This window comes from Staurois parvus, unplaced genomic scaffold (genome assembly GCF_062004578.1).
Source record: "Staurois parvus isolate SC_StPar_1 unplaced genomic scaffold, SC_StPar_1.0 ptg000720l, whole genome shotgun sequence".
NCBI classification, from domain to species: domain Eukaryota; kingdom Metazoa; phylum Chordata; class Amphibia; order Anura; family Ranidae; genus Staurois; species Staurois parvus.
The window spans coordinates 1,369,997-1,385,020 of NW_028318516.1; the positions used below are offsets into that span (position 1 = coordinate 1,369,997).

A 15,024-nucleotide genomic window follows, 5' to 3' on the forward strand; every position below is an offset into this window, starting at 1 on the left:
ATGGAGGAAGAGGAAGGACGTGACTATGGAGGAAGAGGACGGACGTGACTATGGAGGAAGAGGACGGACGTGACTATGGAGGAAGAGGACGGACGTGACTATGGAGGAAGAGAAAGGACGTGACTATGGAGGAAGAGGACGGACGTGACTATGGAGGAAGAGGACGGACGTGACTATGGAGGAAGAGGACGGACGTGACTATGGAGGAAGAGGACGGACGTGACTATGGAGGAAGAGGACGGACATGACAGGGGTTACTGGGTGTAAATAGAAAATAATGTCTTATTACCTCCTCTGCTGCCACTTCTGGTAACGTCTCTTCTCTACTTCAAAACCACTTGGAACTTCCTGCCTGACATCACTTCCTGTCTGTACCTGACATCACTTCCTGCCTGTACATGACATCATTTCCTGTCTGTCTTCCATAGAAACTTCCTGTCTGGGTAGAAGTGAGATCCCCACCTTGAGGAGCTCAGAGGAACTGCAACCCCAAGAAACATCTGTAAGGCTCTGTTCACACCTTTTTAGTTTGCTTTTTGTTCTTTTCGCAGTTCATTTTGCATTTTTTATGTGTTTTTGATATGTTTGTAAGGGAGAATGTCACCAGCACACCGAGGATCACCAATATGGGTCCAAAGGTTTTAATGAACGATCACATAGTTACTGCAAGGCAATGTTTTGGAGTCTCGCAGGACCCCTTCATCAGGCATGTGACAAAGGGTCCTGCGAGTCTCCGAAACATTGCCTTGCTGTAACTATGTGATCATTCAGTAAAACTTTTGGCCCCATATTGGTGATCCTCGGTGTGCTGGTGACATTTTCCCTCACTGATTCTGTTCGGTTCAGATCGACGGTCGCTGCAGCACCCACTTATACAAACCGCCATTTTTAATGCAGGAACGTTTGGATTGTACACTTGTATTTTGATACGTTTGTGATACCTTTGTGGCACATTTCGTGTTTTGTTCAGTTTTATTTTTTTTTCCAAAGTCATTTTTTTTTGCTGGGCACAATAAAAATGCAAAAATGCACAACCATGCATTTCAGCAAATTCTCCATAGAACTCGGTTGTATCAAAAATGCTGACCCTTTCCAAAAACATAGCAGTTGAAAAAAGCCTAGATGTGAACATGTCCCATAGGAAACCATATTTAATGGACTGGAGTGTGTTTCTGAAAACAAAAAGTACTAAAAAACACATTGGTGTGAACAGCCTGAATAATCACTCCTGTAAAATATCTGCCTTACACGGCTACCAGGGAAACTCAAATATAACACACAATAAGAGAAAATATAATTCTAGCTCTTATGTAGCCAATGATTTAACAAAGATATTTTATTACATATAGAAAATACATTAAAACAGATTCCCTCTGAAATCAATCTTTTTGGTGAAGAAAATGTAAAATGATTCTTTAAAGCAGGGCTTGAAAAAGCAGCTCGCCCGCTCGTCAAATACGAAGAGAAATCCTTGTGTGGCGAGCACAGATGGAGCTCCAAGCCTCATTGTGAAGCCGAGTTCCAGTTTCCAACTTCCGGTTTCCGACTTCCGGCTTCTTCTTTGGCACCGTCATTACACTGGCAGTGCCGCTGAGGGGACAGGTGCAGGAGAGGTCTGCTCTCCTCCGCTGGGAGGAGACACCCTCACTCCACTGCCGCGGGGGGTCTCGAGGAGAGGTGAGAGGTCCGCTCTCCCCCGCTGTGGGGGACACGAGGAGAGGCCCGCTCTCCACCACCTTGGGGGAAACGAGGCCCGCTCTCCACTGCCTTAGGGGACACAAGGCCCGCTCTCCACCGCCTTGGGGGACTTGAGGTCCGCTCTCCACTGCCTTGGGGGACATGAGGCCCGCTCTCCACTGCCTTGGGGGGACACAAGGCCCGCTCTCCACCGCCTTGGGGGACATGAGGCCCACTCTCTACCACCTTGGGGGACACAAGGCCCGCTCTCCACTGCCTTGGGGGACATGAGGCCCACTCTCTACCACCTTGGGGGACACGAGGCCCGCTCTACACCACCTTGGGGGACACAAGGCCCACTCTCCACTGCCTTGGGGGACATGAGGCCCACTCTCTACCACCTTGGGGGACACGAGGCCCGCTCTACACCACCTTGGGGGACATGGAGCCCGCTCTACACCGCCTAGGGGCACATGGAGCATGCTCTACATCGCCTTGGGCACACGAGGCCCGCTCTACACTGCCTTGGGGGACATGAGGCCTGCTCTACACTGCCTTGGGGGACATGAGGCCTGCTCTATATTGCCTTGGGGGACACGAGGAGAGGCCCGCTCTACACCAGCGTGGGAGACACTTGAAGGAGAGACCCACCAACACTGCACATCACTACACCCACCAGCTTAAGGTAAATTACATTAACTAAATTTACATCTTTTAAAAGAGACTTTAGTTACTAAAGATGCAGGAGATAAACAAAAAAATACAAAATGTTCACTGCAGGTTTAAAGCTGTAAAACTTGATATTTTGATTGCACCCCATTGCTATTAAGCTATTGCTGTGATGTTTAAATTGACATAAAGTTATGTTATAATTGCAGTTTTTTATATTTTGGACTATTTATTCTAAAGAAAAATGTAATTTCATAAGCTTTAAGGGGGTGTGGTTGGGGGCAGGGCTAGGGGCAGGGTTGGGGGCAGGGCTGGGGGTGGGGTTGGAGACAGACCTGGGCAAGGTGGGGTGGGGCAAATGGTGGAGAGTAAGGTTTTTGCCTGGCAAGTAGGTCTAGACTCAAAATTTAAAGCCCTGCTTTAAAGTATAAAAATATATATCAATCCTCTCATAATGAAAATGTTAAACAAAGTACAGGGATAGAACAATCCTCAGAAGGGAACATGTAGAATGACAGGAAAGGCTCCTGACTGGTGAGATCCTCCAAACATAATGATGACATCCATGAACTGGAGCGAGCTCGTTGGGGTGATAAAGCCAATCTGGAAACACTGTGTAGACGTTCTCCAAGAACTCAGCACACTCCAGGTGTGGAGAAAGTCTCCAGGTGGGTTTAGCCTGTCATTTATCATAGATACAAACACACTGTAACCGGGATGGATCACTATGCCATTTGCTCTCTTTTTTAGTCTGCTGGCATAGCTGTGTCCAAATTCAATAGATCTGTACCTATGATCCGCTGTGCTTTATTTCTCCTCCCGAGACCGACACTTCCTATCCTCCATCCTACAGCCATCATACTACACTGCAGTGTGGATGGGAAGAATACTCTCCATGGTGCAATGATAGAAACTGACCAGAATTCCTGGAGACCATAACACCAATCATATGAATGTGGAACTCTTTGGCGTAATCCTCTTTGGACATACTGCAAAATGTTCTGCAATGTCTTCTCTTCTCACCTTGGAACTCCTATCTGAAGATATCCACCTGTAAACTTGTACACAAAGGGCATTTACTCTGTCAAAGATCTGCTGAACAACACTTACATAAGAACGTTTCAGGATCCCAGCCTCACTTATTTTCTGGACCAGAAAGACTTCTACAAATTCCTCAGAATTAGACATATGCTACCTCACCTGCACTGGTGTGAGAACACTCAGCCCATGGGCCTCATAACACTCTTCAACAGCTCTACACCTTCCAGCTCCCATCTCTCTACCTTCTACCACCTACTCCAAAAACAAACTCATACAACCAAACTCCCAACCATGGGATTCTGGAACTCTAATTCTCTATCTTTTGAAAAAAAAAACAATATTTTCTCATTTCTGTTATAAAAAATATCCAATTAAGTCAAATTTCATCATAAATTTAGGTCAAAATGTATTTTGCTATATGTCTTTGTTAAAAAAAAAAATCCAAATAATTGCATATTAATTAGTTTATGTGAAAGTTATAGAACTACAAACTATGGGAGAGATAATGGAATTTACACAGCTTTTACTTTCTGACTGCTCATCACATTTCTTGAGGTGCTAAAATACCAGGATAGTACAAACACCCCCAAATGACCCCTTTTCAGAAAGAAGACACCCTAAGATATCTGCTGAGAGGCATGTTGAGTCCATGGAAGATTTTTTTTTTTTCATTTTTTTTTTCTCTTACACAAAATTGTCACTTAAGTGATATATTTCTCACACAAGCCATGGGTATATGTGGAATTACACCCCAAAATACATTCTGCTACTTCTACCAAGTATGGGGATACCACATGTCAGACTTTTTGGGAGCCTAGCCACATACAGGAGTCTGAAATCCAATGACCACTTTGAAAGCCTGAAAGTGCATAACTTCCTCATTTCACTTCCTCACTACCTATCACAGTTTCGGAGGCCCTGAAATACCAGGATAGCACCAACCCTGACCCCATATCTGGCACGCTTGCTGGGGAAAAATTGTTTGAATGCAAGGTGGCCATAAAAATTAATGATGGACTCATCAACGCAGATTTTTTGCTGGGGAGTATACACATCTGCACATTTTTGGTTGAGGTGATTTATGAAGGGCCTAATTTTGTGGAGTCAGTAAAATTCAGGGTCACCCTGAGGAGATGTCGTTGAAGTGCATAAAATGCAATATCTTCTCATATCTATGCCTGGCCATGGCAGCAGAGAACACGGCAGATGGTGAATCGGGTCTGTGGACCAATACAACCGCAATTCAATTTTCTTAGTAATACTCATGTTGAGGGTTAGGCCCAAAAAAACCTTAAATTTGGAAAACGTATTAGGTTTCCATGCGAATGGTCTGGTAAGGTTTGAACTTGGGTTGGTGGCGATAAACTGATTTATACATTGATTTAATCCACAATTAATGCATACAGATCTTCCATGAAAAACCGCTTCAAAAAATCAAGGGGAGTATTTAAATTGGCTGTTTCCACCTGAATTCCGGGTTGGGTGGTGAATGGGGGAAGTATGGGAGCTGCAGAACTTGTGGGCTGCCAATTGGGATTTAAAAGCACATCCAGAAGGATACTAGGGGCTCTACGGGCCTGTGTGCAAATTCTTGGTGGTTATGGGACAATACTTGTGCTTGCCACCGCACCCGCTTGTACGGCACTTTTGGGACTTGCCATGTCACCAAGTGATACCGCAGTGCTGGTATGTATAAGACCAGGATGTACTAGACCGCTGGTGCTCACCAGTTCACCAAAAGGTAGTGCGGCACTAGTACTGGCACTCTGCTGCATATGAGTCATCATGCAGTTGTACCACCTCAACCTGGGAATGGGGTCAGGTACACCTGACCTTAGCAGGGACCTCTTCCTCATCGTCTGAGCTATCTGCTAGGGTGCTGCTGCTGTCTGCAGGTTTGTATTCTGAGGCTGATTGTATCAGTGAATCTTCCTCTTCGCTCTCACCTGACATGCTCAGAATCCTGGAGGCCTCTTCACTACTGTACCTTTTATTGGACATTTTGGCCACTAAATGTATAGGTACCTAGTGCGACTCACGGGAAAAAGAGCACCTGGCTGTAAAGGACTTTTTGATTTTGCAAACACTGCGGTTTTGTGTGCAATGTATCAAGTGACACTGACCTACTGACACTGCACTTGCTGGGGGAGAAGGGGGGGTAAGCGTAGGGGCTAAATGCAGGTGCTGGCAGGTGTGTGAACGCTGGTATAGTGCTGATCTAATCAAAGATATTGATCCGCTCAGACACTATACTAGCAATGGAGGTTTATTGTATATGAGCGTCTTTCTGGCAATTAAGGGGTTAAATGTGATGACTGGTGTAGTGACGGGCAATCTGACGCCATCTGGGAGGGACGCTAATTGACGCTAATGCTATCTGAAGTCGCCGGAGACACTAACACAGCGATCAGCAAAAAATCTGTACACTGTACTAATGACACTGGTGACAGGGCAGTGAAGGGGTTAACTGGGGGGTGATCAAGGGGTTAAATGTGTCCTAAATGTGATTTTACTGTGTGTAGTGCGTGGATTTGCTTTCTTCTCTCTCTGGGATGGAATGTGCTCAGAGAGAGAAGATTTCATCATTTCCTGTACCTGTGTAATGTAAACACAGGTACAGGAAGATCTATGATAGGGCAGGGATCGATCATCAGATCCGAACATCACTGGCCTGAACATGATGATTGATCGGTCAGGAACTGAATCACGGCAATGTCAGGTTGGTGCATGCACACACGTCCCCGGTCACCGCGGGAGCATGAACCAAATATATACACATGATTTTGTGCAGGGAGTCCGCCCTGTAGAAGTATTTCTGCTATGGGGGGACTTAAAGCAATTAAGGAAAGTGCGGTGCTGTATTTCTATTGACATTTTTGCACATTTATATGAGTATGTTCAGGTGTGGGCAGAGTTGTTTCAGTTGAATTCACTGTTAGGTTGGTTTATTGATTGTTTATCACCTTTTTTAGCTGCTTGTGGGAATACTTTGTATTATTTGTGCTCCTCTTCACTAGTGTACCTTTCCAGTTCCTGTGTTTATAAATATGGACACAGAATGATCTCTGATTCTGTACAGGTGATCAGCAGGTCCAGGTGATCAATAGGTACAGGCCAGAAATCATTGGCTGGACCTGATAATTGGCTTGTGTTGTACTGAATGACAGCACAGTCAGGGCGGTGGGCTCACACGTGTACATGTACTGTATGTGATCTGGAGAAGCGGGACTGCCCTGCCGCAGTATAAGTGTGGTGGTCGGTCCTGAACTGGGTAAAGTCAGATTGTTTGCCGATGATCTTTTACTTACTTTGGTCCAACCCAACACCTCCCTGCCAGTCCTATTCTCTGTACTCCATACATTTCCCTTTCCAATGCAGCAGTCACCTCTGTAAAACAGAATGATGGTTTCCTTGGCCCACCTCCTACCTGGATTATTTGGGCATTCATCTCCCTCGCTCGTACAACACACTCCATGAGGCCAACTACATCCCCACTTTCAAATACTTGAGAGTCCTACTTCTGTCCTGGACTCATCTTCACCTCTCCTGGATACGGAGGATCAGTTCTGGGCCATAGAGGGCAGGAGGGGTTGTTTTGTGTTTACACCGGCAGTACCATTACTCCAGTCACTTTCCAGGTCATTACCATCCCCCATTATTATCACTGTCCCAGCCCTTTCCATCTGTGGGAGGAGCTGCGTCTCCACCTCCTCATTAACACTGGGAGGCCTATAACAAACTCCAATGATGACCTTTGTAGTACTGCCCCCCCATGTGCAGTTCCACCCATAATACTTCAGCCTCATCACACTCTCCGTCAACTAGGTCCTCTTTCACACTCGCTCTGAGATCACTTCTCACATAGAGACAGACACCACCACCTTTCCTATTCCCCTGTCTCTCCGAAAGAGAACCTAGCCAGGAATATGAATGGCCCAGTCATGTGAGGAATGAAGCCAAGATTCAGCAATACCAATTCAATCCTAGTTCTCTTCATGCACCAAACCTTCCAACTCACCTATTGTGCTGGGCACACTTCTGGTATTGGGGAACAAACACTTTCATTCACTGACACCTTGTTCATTCACTGACACCTTGTCCATTCACTGACACCTTGTCCATTCACCGACACCTTGTTCATTCACCGACACCTTGTTCACATGGATTTTCTGTAATTGTTTTACTTTAATACAAATGGTACCAATTCCACTGGTTGTAACATGGGAACCTTCTTATCTGCCATAGCCCTCCCCTCATCTTTCCCCATTCCACCCCCAATAAGAACTGACCCCGGTCTGATCTGTCTACCCCGTTATAATCACTGATGTACAGGAAGACAGGACTTCAGTGAGGAACATTTCCCTCACTCAGGACAGGAATACGGCTTCTCCCCCGTGTGAGATCTCTGATGTCTGCAAAGACTGGACTTCACTGAAAAACATTTCCCACACTCAGGACAGGAATATGGCTTCTCCCCTGTGTGAGATCTTTGATGTGTGTAAAGATGGGACTTCTGTGAATAAAATTTCCCACACTCAGGACAGGAATACGGCTTCTCCCCCATGTGAGATCTCTGATGTCTGTAAAGATGGGACTTCTGTGAATAAAATTTCCCACACTCAGGACAGGAATACGGCTTCTCCCCTGTATGATATCTCTGATGTGTGTGAAGACTGGACTTGTCTGAAAAACATTTCCCGCACTCAGAACAGGAATACGGCTTCTCCCCTGTGTGAGATCTCTGATGTGTGTAAAGATTGGATTTCTGTGAAAAACATTTCCCACACTGAGGACAGGAATACAGCTTCTCCCCTGTGTGAGATATCTGATGTCTGTAAAGACTGGACTTCTGTGAAAAACATTTCCCGCACTCAGGACAGGAATAAGGCTTCTCCCCCATGTGAGATCTCTGATGGCTGCAAAGACTTGACTTCAGTGAAAAACATTTCCCGCACTCAGGACAAGAATACGGTTTCTCCCCTGTGTGAGATCTCTGATGCCTGTGAAGATGGGACTTCTGTGAATAACATTTCCCGCACTCAGGACAGGAGAACCTCTTCCCTGTTGGAAGGCCGGCCCGGTCCCGCACAGTCTGAGGTTCCTCAGGATACGAGGAATCCGATGGTCCATCTACACTGGGTGGTGCCGGATGGACATTGGAGGGAGCCGGGTTTTCTCCTGGACTATACTGTGTGATGTCCTCATCTTCTACTTTCCAGTCTGGAGACAAAGTGAGACAATCCTCGGAGGTTTTCCTCATCTCCCGGCCATGGACTAAAATACAAAGACAAAGAGGATTACTAGACAGGAGCTGATTGGTTCCCCCAAAGCAGGACTCCGCCCACATCAGGCAGCTTGGTCTCTGAGGAGCTTACAATTCCACCCTCAAGGGAACTAGGAAATGGCTCCTCTGATCTCCTACCAGGTCATTTCTTTATTCATGGACCTTAGTCAGAGAGTGAGGAAACAACCAGAACTGTCTTTTATAGGAGGGACAGTGATGAGGGGATTATAGGACGAGGGTCCCCACCCCCTCTATCACTCATCGCCATCTTCCCAACACAAGAAGTACTGCACTTCCTTATTTAGTCCATGATTTAGTCATGAAGAACAGCGGGGCTGAGCCCCACCAGAGGTCAGAGAGTGAGGATGGGGGGAGAACAACCAAGATGAAGACTGGACTGATCCTGAAGACCACCATCATTGGGGTATTGACTCCTCCCTCATTATCACTTTCTGTTTAAGGGTCCAAAGTTGGAGGATGTTATCACATTATTATCACCATGTAAAAGTCTGTGCTCCAATCACATCATCCGATATAAAATGTCCAGCTGGGAGGAAATGGGTGTAACAAAAGAGAATCCATATTATGTGTATATATAGCAGTGGGGGGAGGGGGGAGAGCAGAAGTCAGGAGTATGGAATGTACAACATAGAGTATATAGTGCAGGGGTCAGGAGGATGTAATGTACAACATAGAGTATATAGTGCAGGGGTCAGGAGTATGTAATGTACAACAGAGTATATAGTGCAGGGGTCAGGAGTATGTAATGTACAACATAGAGTATATAGTGCAGGGGTCAGGAGTATGTAATGTACAACATAGCGTATATAGTGCAGGGGTCAGGACTATGGAATGTACAACAGAGTATATAGTGCAGGGGTCAGGAGTATGTAATGTACAACATAGAGTATATAGTGCAGGGGTCAGGTGTATGTAATGTACAACAGAGTATATAGTGCAGGGGTCAGGAGTATGTAATGTACTATATAGAGTATATAGTGCAGGGGTCAGGAGTATGTAATGTACAACATGGAGTATATAGTGCAGGGGTCAGGAGTATGTAATGTACAACATAGAGTATATAGTGCAGGGATCAGGAGTACGTAATGTACAACATAGAGTATATAGTTCAGGGGTCAGGAGTATATAATGTACAACATAGAGTATATAGTGCAAGAGTCAGGAGTATGTAATGTACAACATAGAGTATATAGTGCAGGGGTCAGGAGTATGTAATGTACAACATAGAGTATATAGTGCAGGGGTCAGGAGTATGTAATGTACAACATAGAGTATATAGTGCAGGGGTCAGGAGTATTTCTCAGATTGGGGGGGCATAGTCACAAATGTGGTGCTGCTTTTGCGTGAGTGTTGTTTTTGAAGGAGTGCTAAGACGCAGTTGAACACAGCAGTCTAATCATACCTTCCCTGCTTTTCACAGGTAAATGCTGCTATCTGCTCTCCACTATAAACTACAACAGCACATTGACTCCTTTTAATTTCAGAACAAATAGTGTATATATATATATATATATCTGTCTGTGTTGATTAGTTCTCACCTCTTGTTGCACCTTTTTTAATGACTGTGGCCTGTGTCTGGTCTGTTTGAGAATCATCCCCCCCATTCATGTGATTCTTATCAGTTCCTAACTGGGGCGGAGATGAGTGCTCATTTGGCCATCTCCTTATAAATTTAGATCAGCTCATGGGGGTGGTCACAGATGGGGCGCATAGTCACAGATGGGGTGCTGCTTTTGCATGAGTGCTGTTTTGATGGAGTGCGGAGACACAGTTGAACACAGCAGTTGAACTAAAGCAGGAGAACTCAAGCAGCAGGAAGATACAACAAGAAACTCTCCTGCATGCTGGACAGACTGCAAGCAAACACCCCGGGAAACATCTCCTACAAGTCCGAGTCCTGTGTGGGAAAGGGTTAATCTCTAATACCTCTCTAAAATCTATTTCAATAATTCTGAAAAATACTAACATCTCACAGATAGAGAACGTTGATGAAATCAATACGGAGTATTTACTCGGCTACTGTTTATACAAATTCTAATATGTCATGTCAACCTGCCCGAAATGTGTCATATCACGCCAGCTACAGATATTGGACTTTGATTTCTGCACAACACAGTATTTTTATATAATAATACTTATTAGGATGAGATCATGTTATGAAATACGTTTAGCTAATGATGTTCTGATTGGTTGAATCGATATTGGTTGTAATAATCTGATTGGATGGAGAGACATCCTCCCTCCATAATTGTATTTAAATCCTTCTTTTGCTACCAATAAATGAGCATACTTAGAACCAACCTACTCCTGTGGTCTGTCATTGTATGGTCCCAGAATTCCGAAGGGTCCTCCAGATCATCCCAGGGGCCAAATTAACCCCTTCCCAGCAAGTCCCACTCCGTGTACCTTTTATTATGTCCCCTCTACTCCTTTTCATATTACTTTCCTGCGTTCCCAAAATCTAACATCTCTACCCCTCTGCTCCACCCCAAAACCTGTACATCTCCCCCTCACTGCTACCATCTCCCTACTACTGCTCTCATCACCTCCTGCTGATACTTTACTCCCCTGCTGACCCAAACACCAGGACTGGAAGGCATGTGCGCTCATGTACATCCCGCTCCCATCTTACTTTCTGCACCCTCCTTCTCCTAACCTCTGGGGATATCTCCCCAAACCCTGGTCCTCCACTATCTCACCACCACACCAGGCACCCTCCTTCTCCTAACCTCTGGGGATATCTCCCCAAACCCTGGTCCTCCACTATCTCACCCCCACATCAGGCACCCTCTTTCCTCCAGGAATAGCTGCAATCCCCTCAATTTAATATTTGCCCCCGTGCTCCCAAAAACCACCCTCCCTTTTTCATGTGTGCTCTGGAATGCCCGCTCTGTCTGTAATAATCTCACCTCTGTCCATGACCTTTTTGTCTCCCGCTCCCTTAACCTAGTAGCAATTACAGAAACCTGACTCCAAGCAGCAGATTCTGCTTCCACCGCAGCACTTCCCTATGGAGGCCTCCTCTGGACCCACTCACCCAGACCCAGTGGCCGGAAAGGTGGTGGAGTTGGTTTGCTTCTATCCCCACTGAGCACCTTTCAAGTCCTCCCTAACCCTCCCTCTCTATCCTTCTCTTGTTCCCAGACTCACTGCATCCGGCTGTTTTCTCCCATTTCTCTGAGGATTGCAGTGATCTATCGGCCTCCTGGACCCGTGTCCCGCTTTCTTGATGATTTCTCCGCCTGGCTACCCTACTTTCTCTCCTCTGAACTACCCGCTATCATTCTTGGAGATTTTACCATCCCCATTAATGTCAACAACCCGGCTACATCCCAACTCTTCAACATAACCTCATCTTTTGCATTAGCACAATGTATACCGTCCTCCACTCACTCTGATGGGAATACATTACACCTTGTTTTCTCCCATCTTTGCACTCCCTACAACCTCACAAACACCCCCTTTCCTCTCTCTGATCACAATCTCATCACCTTCACAGTCTCCTCGTCTTCAAACACCTATCCCTTCAAGCAGCCAACAATTACCCGCAGAAACCTTCACAACTTGAACCCGGCTCCTTTCCACTCTGCAACTGACCAACTCTATGACAGAATCTCTCCCCTGTCCTGCCCTGACCTGGCCACTGCTGTCTACAACAGTTCACTGTCATCCACACTGGACTCACTTGTTCCTCTAACAACACGAAGCCTCAGGCCCCAACCATTACATCCGTGGCAGACTGACCACACCAGAAATCTTAGGAGACATAGTCGTGCGTTGGAGTGACTGTGGCGTAAAACCAAATCTCAGCAAGCATTCACCCGATATAAATCTGCTTTCTTCACATACAATTCCTCCCTCCATGCTGACAAACAAGACGACTTTGTCCCTCTCATCAATACCTTGTCATCCAGTCCTCATCGTCTCTTCTCTACTTTTAACTCTCTACTTTCTCCACCTCCACCCAGTACCTCACTTACTGCTCACAAGATGGCAAATCATTTCAAAAACAAGATTGATACAATTTGTAGGGGCATCACCACTGCACAGACATCCATCCCACTTAGCATACCTTATACTAAACCTCCCTCAACACTTTCCTCTTCTGACCTCGCTACTACTGAAGAGGTCACTAAGATGTTCTCAGAAGTAATGTACAAAATAGAGTATATAGTGCAGGGGTCAGGAGTGTTTTATGCACAACAGAGGGTATAATGCAGGGGTCAGGAGTATGTAATGTACAACATGGAGTATACAGTGCATGGGTCAGGAGTATGTAATGTACATCAGAGGATATAGTACAGGGGTCAGGAGTATGTAATGTACATCAGAGGATATAGTGCAGGGGTCAGGAGTATGTAATGTACAGCATAGAGTATATAGTGCAGGGGTCAGGAGTATGTAATGTACAACATAGAGTATATAGTGCAGGGGTCAGGAGTATGTAATGTACAACATAGAGTATATATAGTGCAGGGGTCAGGAGTATGTAATGTACAACATAGAGTATATAGTGCAGGGGACATAATATAGGTATTCAGCAATCAGTGGAAGCTTAAAGGTTTACTGTAGACAAGTTGCAGAGATCCCACACCGCTGCCTCCCATCTCCTGAGACTGCACTCAGTGACTTGGGTCTGAGACACTACAGACATATCCCTCCACCCGGCACAGCCAGCAGATAACAGAGCAAGGTACCCTGGGAGAATTGTTCTGTCAGAGATCTTACTAGACCCGGGCATGGGGCAGAATACCAAAAGCACACATCCCAGGTGTCTAGGTCAAGTAATGTCTATGGTGAAAATGAACATTTTGCTGCCAGTTCAGCCTCAGAACCTCCATAAATCCAGTCTAGATACATAAATTGTGTCTGCAGCACAGAGAAGGAAGATTATCCGAGAGAAATCCAGGAATACAGGACGGGGAACACAGCTCAGGAAAGTGACCAGGGGATTACAGGCTGATATCACCCAGTCCCCGCCCTACTCTGGACCAATCAGTGAGCAGTATGGGTGGAGGAATGGATTTAGTGTTCATGACCCACCTGTGCTGATCTCTGTAGGAGTGTCCTCCTCTATAAATGTCCCCGTTATTCCATCCTCCTCCATAGACTGCTGATCATCCCTCACATACGCCTCTTCTTCTTCTGCTTTACCCTCACATTTGATATTGATTGGATCTCCACTCTAAATCAAGAAAATGAGAGAAAATATCATCTGTAAAATATAAGGTCACATAAAAGAACTCCACACATCATCTTTACAAGTCCATATTCTAGATACTCCATCCCACCAACCTTGCAATGGTGAGGGATGGTGTGACCTTCCTGTGTGGCATCCTGGGAATACAGAGGACGGGGACATCTCTCTGGTGGGTTCCTGGTATTAGGTGGCTCCATCATCTCCTTGTGTCCTCCTGAAAACTCCTCCATCACTCCATACTCCTCATCCTCCTCTTTATACTCTTCTTTAACATCAATATTATCATCCCCGAGGATTCCACTCTGAAAGATATAATAAAACATTCATTGTCACAAACATGCTGTGTATAAATCACAACTACCAATAAATGTTCCTCATCTACCTGATGATGGTGAGGGATGGTGTGACCTTCCTGTGTGGAATCCCGGGAATACAGAGGACGGGGACATGTCTCTGGTGGGTTCCCATGACTGGATCCATCTGTAGGAAACACACACACTGACTGAATCCATTGTTTCTATGTGTTTATCAGATGATGGGGGATCTAGGTGGATCCTCCGTACTGCTCTCTCCTTTACAATAAAGTCTCCTCTTACCCGGTGATGTGAGGGGCGGCTGATTGTCCATCATGACGTCCTTGTAGAGATCCTTGTGTCCTTCTAAATACTCCCACTCCTCCATGGAGAAATAGACAGTGACACCCTGACACCTTATAGGAACCTGACACACACAATGATACAGTCACCATCCAGACACATCCCTTGTCTGTTACTGGAGAATGTCCCAGAATTCCCGGCACCGCTCACCTCTCCTGTCAGCAGCTCAGTGATCTCTCTGGTGACTTCTAGAATCTTCTTCTTCTTTCTCTCTTCTATCAGGGAGGGAGGTGGAGGCAATGTGATGTCATATGATCTCCAGACTTCACAGGAGGAAAACTCTACATCTGAACACAAATAGTCACATCAAATGATATTCCCAGAATCCTCCTCACCTCTCCATTCAGGTCTCCATTTTATTAAAGCCCCACTTCAGGCTGAGGTATAATTCCCCCCCACAGGACCCCCACACTACGCAGGGTATAGGCTTGTTGCAGCATTCTGATGTCATTACATACAACGCAGGACCAACAGTC

General features: G+C 45.7%; 1 protein-coding gene across 1 annotated transcript in view; it reads right to left on the minus strand.

Moving 5' to 3' along the window:
- LOC149445473 (uncharacterized) overlaps window positions 1-15,024 on the minus strand; it is a gene marked incomplete at its 5' end in the record, with an annotated part of 164,533 nt that overhangs the window by 96,650 nt on the left and 52,859 nt on the right. The window contains 2 exons of the mRNA XM_089653775.1: window positions 7,815-8,152; window positions 9,053-9,063. Of these exons, the coding sequence (XP_089509901.1) occupies window positions 7,815-8,152; window positions 9,053-9,063 (349 nt within the window). The remainder of the gene's footprint in view (window positions 1-7,814; window positions 8,153-9,052; window positions 9,064-15,024) is intronic.